This window comes from Miniopterus schreibersii, assembly GCF_964146895.1.
Source record: "Miniopterus schreibersii genome assembly, chromosome: 5".
Classification (NCBI taxonomy): Eukaryota; Metazoa; Chordata; class Mammalia; order Chiroptera; family Miniopteridae; genus Miniopterus; species Miniopterus schreibersii.
Window position 1 is genome coordinate 10,804,260 of NC_138106.1, and position 12,631 is coordinate 10,816,890.

The following is a 12,631-nucleotide window of genomic DNA, read 5'->3' on the forward strand; positions in this document are numbered from 1 at the left end:
GAATGATTAATGTAAAAGTGCATTGTTTGAATCATACTTAGACATATATTGCAAATATTATAATAGTTAAAAACAGTTTTATTTCTCCAGGAATCAAAGTATAATACAGGTGTGTCTTTGCCCTCAGAATGTACTCGTCACCTGTAGAAGGCTAGTTAGTGATCCTTCTAAGGATCAGTCCCTTCAATGTATTCACTTCTCTAAAAGTTTCCTTGGAAAATGAAGGAGTTAGACTTTTTTTTTTTTTTTCCAGAAAAGTTCAGTTCCTCTCCAAAGGTGCGTCGAGCATAGTTCAACTTTGGAGGTCTTCAAGCTACCAAAGTACTACTTAAACCTACATGATCATTTGACAGCCAGTCCTGGGTTCTGGCCTCTTACTTGACTCTATCAGAGCTCACATTCAGCACTTACGGGCCCATGAAATACGAGCTAAATACTGCCTGGGCCTCCTTCGTGGAACTGTCGGGGTTCTAGTTCATAGAAGGAGAGAGGACGATGATATTGGCTGCCCAGCCAACATTCTTGTGATCTAAAGAGAAATTACACTTAAACGGGATCCTGTACAGTGAAACTAAAGGCTGGATAGGAATCTCTGTTTAAAATAAACTTTCTATTGTACACTTAGGTCTGGAAAAACAGGAGTTCCTAATTAGCGAGAAGTGAAATGTTTTAAAGATAAGAGATGGGTGACCAAATCTTCCTTTGTAATGCTTAGATTTTGGAGTCTTTGCAGATACTTTGTCTAAATCTTCAGTTACACAACATCCTAATCATTGTTGTGCCTCTAACAGCGTTCAAGCATTTTCTATGTGCAAGTGAGAATTAGGAAACATTTTTGTGTATTCCTGTCTGTCTGCGCGCCCGTAGTGTTGTTTTGTGTTCTCGTGGTTGTAACCATCTTGGCCACACTAAAATTAATTTCATGCTCATAGCTGGTGTTTCACATTCAGACTCTCAATATTTAACAGAGACAAAAAAATTGGCAGTGTCTTTAGCACCTGCACTTCAGATTAGTTCAGCCAAATTTTCCTGAGATTCCTGAAAATGTCATCATAGAATTCTTTGGTTGGACATTAATGTAACAATTTGTGAGACTTGTCATTAAGGAGCATGGTCGTGTCCTTACGTTGAGGTTTCATTCAACACTGTGGTGAATTCTAACAACAAGGCAATAAATGTTGAGTAGGAAGCAGTCGCTGGAGAAAAGAAAGAGCAGCTGTTAATGGGTGTGTTGTGATAGGCAACCCAGGGAAGGCCTAGGGAGGCTGCAGCTAAATCAGTCTTTAGCCAACATGAATCTTGCTGTGACTGTAAGTTTTGTAAAGCAAAAATGAAATTGAGGTGCTCGACTTGGCTGTTTTAGTTTTATGTGATATTGCTAACTGCCCCCTCCTACAACCCTTCATTTTCTGCTTATCACTCTTGGTTGCAAAAGAAATATGAAGCGTTTATAGAATATATGTAAATAGCATATGTCTCCAAGGTAAATAGGATATATGGATGGTGAATAAGTTAAAAATTATTTGCTGAATTGTTAACATGTGAAGGCACTGACAGAGGTGAGTGCTAAGATGTTTAAGACATTCTGCCCTCAAATTTATAATATATTCAAAACTTTGTAAAACTGATCAAAATATACTAAAAAGACTGCTAGGGTGAAAATCATCTTTGAGAAATGTAAATAATTATGCTCTGCTTGATACTAATTGTTCACTCAACATTCAGTTATTTTAAGCTGAGACTTGTAAAACTTGGTGAGCACAAGGGGACTCGTTAACTTGAGAGCATTTAGGGACAGACCAGTAAGGAACAGCGGGTGGGAAGCAAACCTAGGAGGATTAGCATTTAACGAACAAAATCCTGTAAGCTGTGCTGAGTAGTTTGCACGCTCTTTCAGTAATGCTTCTCAGTATGACCTGCTTACCTTGCTTGAATCTTTTACCAAGCTTAACAGACAGATCTTGCTAAAGACCAGCGGGATGTTTGTAACCAGAGACCCTAGTGCGTTCTGTTTTTAATTGAATTAAGTTAAATAGAAAATAAAGAAGTATGCAACAAAGGCATTAGCTTGAAAGCTGTCCTGTGCCTCTGAGACCAAATTCATCACCCAGATTCCCTCCAGAGCAGAACCCTACTTAGTCGAACAGCTCTTCATCAGTTGCTGTCAAAACACACAGCACCACAATGTTTTGTTCCAGCAAAGGCTCCATGTATCTATTTCAATGTTGATATCTACTTTCATTTCATCTTTGAAATTGAAAACATAAATATTTAGTTGTTTTAGACAAATGCACGACACATTATTCAATGAACCAGCGTTTACTTAGCTGTCCGGCGTGGCAGATGCCACCCTGAGGAACAGAGAGCCACCAGGGCCTTCGCCCTTGAAACGTGTACACTGCACAGTCACACATGGGCCTCTGCGCTCACTCCCTCCATGAAGCTCACCCATGGGTCAGTTTAAAGATCCCAGGCAATGTGGTTTTTATAAGCTTTACGTTGAGTTTTGTCATGTAAATATGTTTAGTATGTCAGGGCACTGTAGTTAGAGTATGAGGAGAGGGTGAAATGAAAAGAAATGTAAATGTGAATATCTTTGAAAATGGTGACCGGAAAATCCAAGTTATGAATAGGTAACACTAAAGCATATTATCGCACCTCTCTCTGAAGAAATCAAGAGTATGTCACAATTGGCATTTGTCAGATGGTCAGACCCATTCGACGAATCTTTCCAAAGGTCTGTGGTACTTGAGAACATCTTTTGTTTACAATGTCTGTGGGCTTCGCCTCCTGGGGCGCCTTAACAATCCTGTGTATTACTCAGGGATTCGGCGGGTTTCACTGCTTGATTAAACAAGAATTGAAGACATAGGTCCAAACAGTTTCTGGCACGTCTTTGCTCTCAAGTCAGCTGCTCTAAGCTCTAGATCCAGTGTGTGCTAAAGTTGGTCCAAAAACATAAATCACAGGGTTTGGGGCAGGTCCTAAATTTCAGTTCTTTATGCTGGCTTCAGTAATTTATAGCTATGGTCTCTGTAGCCAAAGGGAAAACTATTACCTCTACGCTCAATACTCTGACACCAAATGTGTGGATTTCTTTCTCACATTAAATAATTCTGATACTACTCAGAGTTAGCACAGACCCCATCGGTGCAGGGCTCAGCCCCACAAGACTGTGTCCCGTTTCAGGAGGCAATCACAAGCCCCAGGCCACCACTTATACTTCTGAGCTAACCAGCTATAAATCAGGGTCCCCACCCCTCCCTCCTTGGGTTTGAGAATTTACTAGAACAACTCACAGAACTCAGATAAATGCTTCCCTTAATTGTTAGTGATTTATTATAAAGGATGGAACTCAAGACCGGCCAGGTGGAAGGGGTGCACAGGCAAGGTGTGCAGGAAGGGACATGGAGCTCGCATACCCTCTCTGGGCACATGATCCACACCGCACCCCAGCACACTCACCAACAGAGACATGTTTTATAACATAAGATGCTCCTGTCGCTCCTATCACTCAGGAAATGGCAGGAGCTTTTGGAACTCTATGTCAAGAGCTGGAGGCAGAGACCAAAGATATATTTTTTATTATGTCACAGTTAAATTACTTCTGAGAACTAGCAAAATATTCTGGAAAAAAATGATGCAACCTACCAGCTTTGATCAAAGGTCACTAATTGGTGAGTGACAAGATAAGAACCTCCCTTCTTTTCTACAATGTATAGTAGACTAGAAACGCCTGTCTTTAATTCCCAGGTTTGCCATCTATAACCTGTAACTTGGACCAAGTGACCCAAAAGGATTCTCCCCCCTCCATCTGCAAATTGGGGTTAACACCTACTCTTTTACAATTAACATTCTTCTAGCTTCTGTTAGACATAATTAGAAAAACAGAAGGATTGATTAATTGAAGGTTGGGGTGAAACTGTAAAATAGATATCTTCCTCCCTAGGAAGAGAAAGGGTAGAATGTTGTTAGGATGGACTATATGGAGGCTTTGGTGCTGTGCTCCTGTTTAGGAAGTCACCTGTCTTCTTCCGCAGGAGGAAGGAAGGGATGGGAGATGACCTTCTATTTGCCTGGGTGCCCTGTTCTGTCACAGCACAAAGCCAGGGCCAAGGAGTAATCTGGATGTGCCTGGAGGGGATGGAGCTAATGCCACCATATTCTCGAACCTTGAGAAACACTGATGGGGGTGGGGAGAGAGCAAGAATCTGCTACCATTTCCCGAGCTGCTTTCTCAAGACTTCTGTATTCAGTTTGGCCTAGAGTTGTGTTTTGCCTTCTTATACTCATTTTAACAACTACAAAAAGCATTTCAGTGTAGGTGGATTTTGCAGAGGACTTTAAAAACTTAGCTCAGCTCCTAGGTTTAAAGATAAACACGGGTGTGATGCGAAGGCTGCCGCCGAAGCTTCCCTGAATGCTTGGTTCTTTTTGGTTTTGTTTTGAGGGGTGTTGTTTTCGGGGTGCTGTTTTGCTTTGTTTTCAGAATTTTTTCTTACAAATAGTGAGGGTAGATGTGAAATGCTGAAGGCCAATGTGGCAAAATAAACTCAGCGGAGACAGAGAGGCTTAACAATCTTTGGTGTGTTTTTTCCTTTGACACACAGAGACTTTGTACATTTTCTTCATATGCTCAAGATTTCTTGAAATCCAAGGTATAGAACTGTGAAAATAATGGCCCTGAACCTACTTGGAAAACAGGAGAAAATTGCTTTTTCGTAGTAGGTGATTAACTCCCCCAGTCACAGGGTTGGAAACCACTGGGGTGCAATTCAGTGCTTCGGGAGAGGGCTTTCTGAATGACTCCCTTGTGACATGGAAAGGTTAGGGTGCTCCCGTGCTCCCCATCAGGTGACTCATTCACTTCCCTCTCCTTGGCAGGATTACACCCAGGGCCTTGAAAGGCCCTTGACAGATCATTTCTTCCCATTAGGAAGCGGTTTAAGGAACAAGTGTGTTTGGATAAGATGCCAGGTTTCTGGATCAAGCATAAAACCATAGAGGGGGACAACTGAGCTGAAGAGTCATGTTCTAATATTCCTCCCACGTGAGCCGTGGAGTGAAAACCCACGCATTCCAACGTGATTGGCATTGAGTCGGTCAAATGTGCATGCTTCATCCTAAATCCAGGGACAACAAATTCGTGAAATTGCATAAAAGAACTGAGTGAAAAAGGCAATACATCTGAGAAGTGGGGAAGATAATTTTTTTAGAAAGAAATTATCTCCTAGGGAAAGGCCATGATATTTCTTTCAGAATTACCTACGTGAACCTGACAGCAAAACCCAAGCCATAAGGAGATGAGCTATGACATCCCCTGAAATTAGTGAGATGAATCTTCCTGTTGACACTAGCGTGGATGTGCTGTAGAGCCTGTTAAATATTTTCTGGGAAATATTGTGCCAGGAACTGCACCAGCAGCTAGAGATAGGTTTTACTCTTGTTCCAAGATAGGAAAATGGTTCATGAGCCAAAATGTAAATCTTCAGGTTGAAGTCTAATCCATTTCAGTAATGCCTACTCTTAGTTCTTTGAGAAATTTCTTTTTTAAATGAATTTTTCAAATGCATTGTGATTGTGAATTTAGTGCAAACTGAAAAGTGTCACATCAAATGCAAACAGATACTTTGTAATTATGTATAAATGCTCTTTCAGAAGCACTAGTGACAATAAATACAATTGGAAATAATTAGTCCCTGGGGCAGTTTTTTCCTATTATCTCTGTTTTTTTGCTATAAATTTTAATAATAAGATTAGCCATTTAATGCCAATAAAACCAGATTTTAGTGTTAATACATAGAATATTTAAGTTGTGAAATAAGGGAAATTTAGCAGAAAAATGTTATTACTAGTTATAGAAGATATCATGACTTGAGAATGAAATTATACACATAGAGGTTAAATACATGCTTCCTAAACTCAACTACTATCAATAGCTTTATGATGAGCTACTGAATTCTTAGTGCTTGTTTTTCTAATCATTTGGAGAATCCTGTCTTAAATATAAGTATTGTGACATACTAATAGTTAAGTTACTTTAAGAGAATATATTTCTATCAAGATACCAGGTATTTTGTTCCTGTCATTTCTGAGTGTTTCTGTGTTTTAATTAAATGTTAAGAAATGTGTCTTTGTCCTAGCGTAATGAAATAAAATGCCCTAAACAAATGAGATTTTCTGTTATTCTGCGATACATGATACAGCTCTAAATATAACTAGTTTTAAGCCTTGGGAATCTATATTCTGGCTAAAAATTATAGAGGCAATTATTTCTCTTTTTCTGTATGAAATGTGCATGAATCAAATTCCAAAGGTAGAGTTCTTTTTGTTTTTATAATCTAGAGAAAATGAAAATATTAAAGGATAGGGAAATGTTCTGTTTTTCTTAACTAAAAATGGTATTTTTTTTTCCTGAGGTGTAGACATAACCATCATTTTATTTGGTATGATTTTTCTGCCCACTCCAACGTAAGAGCTAATCTGATTTTTATATTTTTCATCTCTAAGCATAATTCTTAGAAATGTGTTTGCATGATTAAATCAAGCAAGCAGAACCCTGTAATTCATTTATTGAGGGGCCTGGTAATGTCTTCCTGAATTATCTCAGCCCCGAGGCGTAGGCATGAGGAAAATGCTGTGTTTATGTGGATGCACACACAGTGCGGCTCTGAGCTCCCCAAGCGAAGATGAGGTCATTGCTTACTCGCGGGGCTCATTGTTTTTGCGGGAGCTTTGTTCCCGGGCAGGCCTGGGGAGTAGAGCTGGCTGTGCTACCGTCCATTGTCACGCTGGAGGGATTTCGAGGGGGACGTTCAGAATATATTTCTGAAGCTTGTTAGAAGTGTTGGTATTAAATGAGAAAAGCAATTGTAAACGTGTGAGCACATTCACCATTTAATTATCCGTCTTAATAAAATATAGATGGATTTAGAACCGGAATCCGTGAATGTCACAAAAGCCTACCTCTGAACTAATGCTTTTAATCACTTTCCAGTAATCGTGAACAGGTTGGCAGAGGCCTTCCTGTCCCGCTGCTTCTCCGCCCGCCCCCTGACACAGCAGCCAAAGCACAGGGCAGTGGTCAAGACCAAGCACGGTAGTTGTGGATTGAACAAGCTAAGGCTGGGTGGTTCTCTGCACAGTTAAGAGAGCAGGTATTCCATGTCTCCGAATATTATCCGAGCTTCTAAGAACTAGAATCCAGCCGAGGACTCTCTCTTCTCACCATTCAGTTCTTTCTGTTTTCAACGCTGCAAGTTACATTGCGGAGCTGCTTTAGCTTGGTCCGTTTTAGAGTTTCCTTGAAGGGCAGGCTCACTAGTGTTGAGAAGAATGGGCTCTGGAGCCAGAGTTGGGCTACCTGTTCTTGCCCCACTGCTGGCTGGCTCTGTCACTGAGTGGGTGACCCTCTGGATGGCCCTCAGGGCCTTCTGTGCTTCATCTATGAAGCGAGGTGAGCAGCTATACCTGTCCTAAGGTCGATATGAAGATTCCATGAGTTACTGTGCATAAAGCACTTAAAACGGCCTGGTTCCTATTAGTGGTCAGTAAGTTTTGAACTGTTATTGTTTTGCTGAAAAAAAGGGAGGGAGGGTAGAGGCAAGTAATGAGTAGAAGAAATAAATATGTATTGAGTACCTGCTAAGGACTAAGCATTATGCTCAGTAACTAACACGGACCATTTTTAATACTCACATTCTCTGTATGTGAAAGATACCGTCTTAATTGCACAGAGGAGCAAGTTGAGGCCTGTGTAATTTTGAGATTCATTCATTTTAAAGTCGATGTTTACGTTGATAATTAGGCCAAGGACACAGGTGCTGTTGGTGGTAGTAGCAGAAGGCAGAAGGAAACCAGATGTTAAAAAGAAATGGCCCCCCATCCTCTAATGTGAGGTTTAACTTAGTGCAGTTGTTCCCTGGCCAGTTTGGAGCCATTACATTCTGGCGCTCACACTTGGTCATGACAGTCCTTTCAGGATAAAAACGCCTTATAGGAACATTCAGAGGTGACTAACTGCAAAGAAAAGAAGAAGAGAGTTATGATGTAAAGTAATTTTTAAAAATTCTTCAAACAATAAAGCCTTTTCAAGGGGAAAATATGAAACGGAGCAACTGAGAAAGAACATTAAGGCAGCCAGTTGCTTAAGTGAGGAGCAGGCACATCATGAATAAATATAATTAGTTGCAACCCTTTCTGTCTCCAACTTTGGATGTATAATTGCTCTAGAACTAAAGGATGCTGCATACGCCAGTGCTGCAAATACAACATCCCTCATGTTCGGCAATAGTCAGCCTTTAACCGCTGACCTTTTAAAAATTACCTTTATCGCCCGGCCAGGCGTGGCTCAGCGGTTGAGCATTGACCTAGGATCCAGGAGATTGGGGTTGGATTCCCAGTCAGGGCACATGCTCAGGTCGTGGGCTTGATCCCCAGTCGGGGGCCTGCAGGAGGCGGCTGATCAATGACTCTCTCATCATTGATGTTTCTCTCTCTCTCTCCCTCTCCGTTCCTCTCTCTGAGGTCAATAAAGATTTTTTTTTTTTTTTTAATTAGCTTTATCAATTTATTGCATGCAAACTTACTGTCTTTTAAATATATACATTATCGATGTAGATGGTCAGTTGTTACCTCTTACTACTTCTCTTCTTCTTTTAAGATTGAAAGGGCCATTCTCTGATTTGTAGATTCCACCAGTGCAAGTGAGAATTCTCATGACTTGCTGCCAAAAGCTGGGTTTCAACCTTTGATGTCTGTCAATCTTGAGATTCTGGAGAAGCACATTTCTTCTTGAGTAGAAGAAATAAGTCAGGCAGATGAGCGCAGGTTTATTTTCTTATTGTATTTCTTTCCTTGTGTTCTTAAGTATAGGAATGTGGCCTGTGGAGGGCATTAACAAGCTCCTGATTCCAGAACACCCTCCCTGAGCCAGGCGCCGTGCACCGTGTGGTCCCTAACAAACACCAAGTCTGGTCCTTACAGATCTCACAGTTGAAGAGGGTAGTCAGAAGCATCAACAATTTAATAGACTTTGTTAAGTACAATAGTGGGGACTTGCATAGCTGTTCATGGGAGCGCAGAGAAAGAACACACGTGCACCTAGGCTGTCAGGGAGGTGGCCCCGAGTTAAACAAGCCAAGGGGGAAGGCAGGGCACCTCCCATAGGATGTTGCAGCCTTCACCTCCCACCCCACCCCCATGTCTGGGGAAAAATTCTATACCTTCCAGCAGATTTTCAAGGTTCCCATGACTCATAACTTAATAAAAACTAGGTTTACCCAACTGGCCAAAATTCTATTCCTGACATGAACTTCCATAGTTTTGTTTTAATGAAGAAGAAACGGGTATCTTTGGAGATCATTTTATAAAATCCCACAGTAGAATGCACAGAACAGTGGCATTGTTGAGGACAAAGGAGGTTTTGTCTTTTTTTTTTTCTTTTTTTATGAGAATGAATGTTTTCAAGTAGGATTGGAATAAAAATGGAACCAATTAGAAAAACATAGAAGCACTTAAGAAGAAATTTAGTTGTTGCTGAAAGGATTAGAATCTGATGGCACAGGAAGAATTTAATTACATTTCAGAATAAAATAACTACAGTTTTGCATTGGAAAATGTAATGTCTCTGAGAGCCTATCAGTTGTTTCTTGGCCTGCAAATTAGTAGTGGTTGAGCTGCTTATTATTTTCCTCATTTTCATTAGTATACTGTTATATGCTACTTAGTAGCAAACGCTGCTTAGGATGGGATTATTTGTGTAACATTACTGCTGAGATAACTGTTAAGACTGAATGTATAGAAATGTGGTCTCATGAGCCCCTGTATATTTGGGTGGGAAAAGGGAAGGACCTAACTTAAATCTAACAGATCCAGAATCAGTGCTCCTTCTATAGCAGAATGCTGCTATTTAAAAAGAAAATGTCGCCTGGCCGGGCGTGGCTCAACGGTTGAGCATCAACCTAGGATCCAGGCGATCAGGGTTCAATTACTCAGGGCACATGCCCAGGGTGCGAGCTGCAGCTGATCAGTGACTCTCTCATCATTGATGTTTCTATCTCTCTCCCTCTCCCTTCCTCTCTCTGAAATCAATAAAGATATATTTAAAAAAAAAAAAAGAAAAAAAGAAAAAGAAAATGTCTATTCAGGAGGACAGTTATCATATATGTCAAGTATCAAATGACCTTTTAGAAATGAAAAGTGACCAATCCAGTAAGAATTGCCCATGAACAAAGGAATGGGGTTAATGTTTAGAAAGAGAGGACTGTCAATGCTGTCACACCGTGGGATGAATGAGTGGGACCTCGGACCCAAAGCCATTGGAAGAAGCAGTATTTTGCACAAAGTTGAAGTTTTTTGTTTCATTTTCTTTCCTACAGCCTCGTCATGTGTTCAACATGCTGAAGAAGTACGTCCGTGCTGAACAGAAAGACAGGCAGCACACCCTAAAGCATTTCGAACATGTCCGCATGGTGGATCCAAAGAAAGCTGCTCAGATCCGGTCCCAGGTGAGCACAACGTGTGATCACCCGCAGCTCGGACCAGCCAGTGCTCTTGGTCTTGGAGTCAGATCTGTCATTCCTCCCGGAGCTGCTCTTTAACACCTGGTCAATTCTGAAGACTCATCTTAGGGCAACGTGCGGTTTGTCAATTTCTGAATTATTAATAATATAAAAATCTTCAGTGTCTGCTGCTACTGATTTTTAAAGGAACCGTTTAAATCTCTAATTATTATAATGAAGAAAACAAAAGTAGCCCGGCCGGGCGTGGCTCAGCGGTTGAGCATCAACCTAGGGTCCAGGTGATCGGGGTTTGATTCCTGGTCAGGGCACATGCCCGGGTTGTGGGCTCGGTCCCCAGCAGGGGGCATGCAGGAGGCAGCTGATCAGTGACTCTCTCATCATTGATGTTTCTATCTCTCTCTCTCTCTCCCTCTCCCTTCCTCTCTCTGAAATCAGTAAAAATATATTTAAAAACAAAACCCAAAAGTATATAAAGCAAAACCTCTAAAATTGGTTCATCTAAATCATGGTAGGCAGTCAAAATCTCACAATGCTTTGCTATAATGTGACCCTATAAGTCCTATAATAAATATGCATTATACTCCTCCATTCCAAAAAGTTGGCAACTGACATCTATCCCTGGAAATCTAAAATTTCTACGTTTCTTTAAATAGAAGAATTTAAAATATATATTTTATTTCATGAACTATCCAGTTAAATTAAAATATATTCTAATCTATTTACAAGTTTGCAAATAAATAAAATTAAGACATCAAGAGGTTATTTAGGGACTTCAGTAGTAAGAATCAGAGATGGATGAAATGATATTTTTAATTGGCTTTATATTTTACAGTTGCAAGTGTACAATATAATGGCAAGCTTCAAGCAGCTCTAAAGTTAGAGAACAAAAAAATAGTGGAAGGAAAATAAGGATGCCCTTTCAGGTTAAAAGTTTCAGCAGTGTTTTGTCAGTTTCATTTTGAAGTGTGTATCTGTCCGTGATGCTTAGTAAGGAAATAGCTATTCCTTACTCCAGAGATGGTTTACCTGGAGCTGTCATCCTTTAATGCAGGTGATGACACACCTCCGTGTGATTTACGAGCGCATGAACCAGTCCCTCTCCCTGCTCTACAATGTACCTGCTGTGGCTGAGGAGATTCAGGATGAAGTTGGTAAGTGACTTGTTCTTTTGATATGCAGTGCACATCAACATATTTCTCTCCTGTGGGAGAAAACCAGAGAATGAGTTCATCGGCATCAGCAAATCACCAGCATTCTCATGTGTGGAAGGGAAAGAGCAGATCCCCTTTTACAGTGAAAGTTGGGGGCTGGAACTAGCTCTCACCTTAGCAATTGCATCAGGTCTTAACTACCCATACTTACAAAAGTGGGGGATGTAACTTGACGTATGGTATATTTGTGCAGCAACGAGCCATTTGTTATTGGATTTTACTTGTCAACAGTTGTTTTCTAATTTTGTCACCTTGTAACTGTCACCGTATGGTGCTTTGGTTCTTTGCAGTTTAATGAAGACAGCCATTCATTTTTTAATGCTCTGTTGTTGTAACCTGTGAGTGGCATTATATCCCCAGTTTGTAGATGAAGGAGCTCAAACTTACAAATTAAAAAGTTACTAGCCTATGCCACACATATTCTAAGTAGCACAGCAAAAGCAAAAAACTGTGACTTTGGCTATTGTTATATTCAGTAACTCATGTCTTTCTTGGAAGCCTTCCCCCGCCCCCTGCCCACAGTAGCCATGATTATTGTCTGAACCACATTGTGTTTAAATTTAATTAAATGCTGTGCCCGCTATCTTTCATTAAACTTTCATTTTGAAATAATCATACACTCATAAGAAGTTGGAAAAATAATCCAAAGTCCAGTGTGCACATCACCCACCTTCCCTGATAGCAACGTCTTACGTGACTGTAATACATGATCAAAACCATGTATTTGTGTGCCCACTGCCTTTTATGTCCCTGGTTCTCCTTATGACATCTTGAATATTTTGTATAAATTCTCCCATCTTTGTCTTTCCTGGAGAAGGGAGTCAAGTATCACAGAACATAATTCTTCACAAAGCCCCTAAATGCCCATATTTGTTTAACTTTCCTTCAGAAAAGTAC

The 12,631-nt window shown here is 40.5% G+C and overlaps 1 protein-coding gene across 8 annotated transcripts in view; it reads left to right on the top strand.

Annotated features, from left to right (window-relative positions):
• Nucleotides 1-12,631, top strand: part of APP (amyloid beta precursor protein) — a 192,032-nt gene that overhangs the window by 131,446 nt on the left and 47,955 nt on the right. For all 8 annotated transcript variants that reach the window (XM_081137584.1, XM_081137585.1, XM_081137586.1 and 5 more), the window contains 2 exons: nt 10,380-10,508; nt 11,575-11,674. In XM_081137584.1, coding sequence (XP_080993710.1) covers nt 10,380-10,508; nt 11,575-11,674 — 229 coding nt within the window. The remainder of the gene's footprint in view (nt 1-10,379; nt 10,509-11,574; nt 11,675-12,631) is intronic.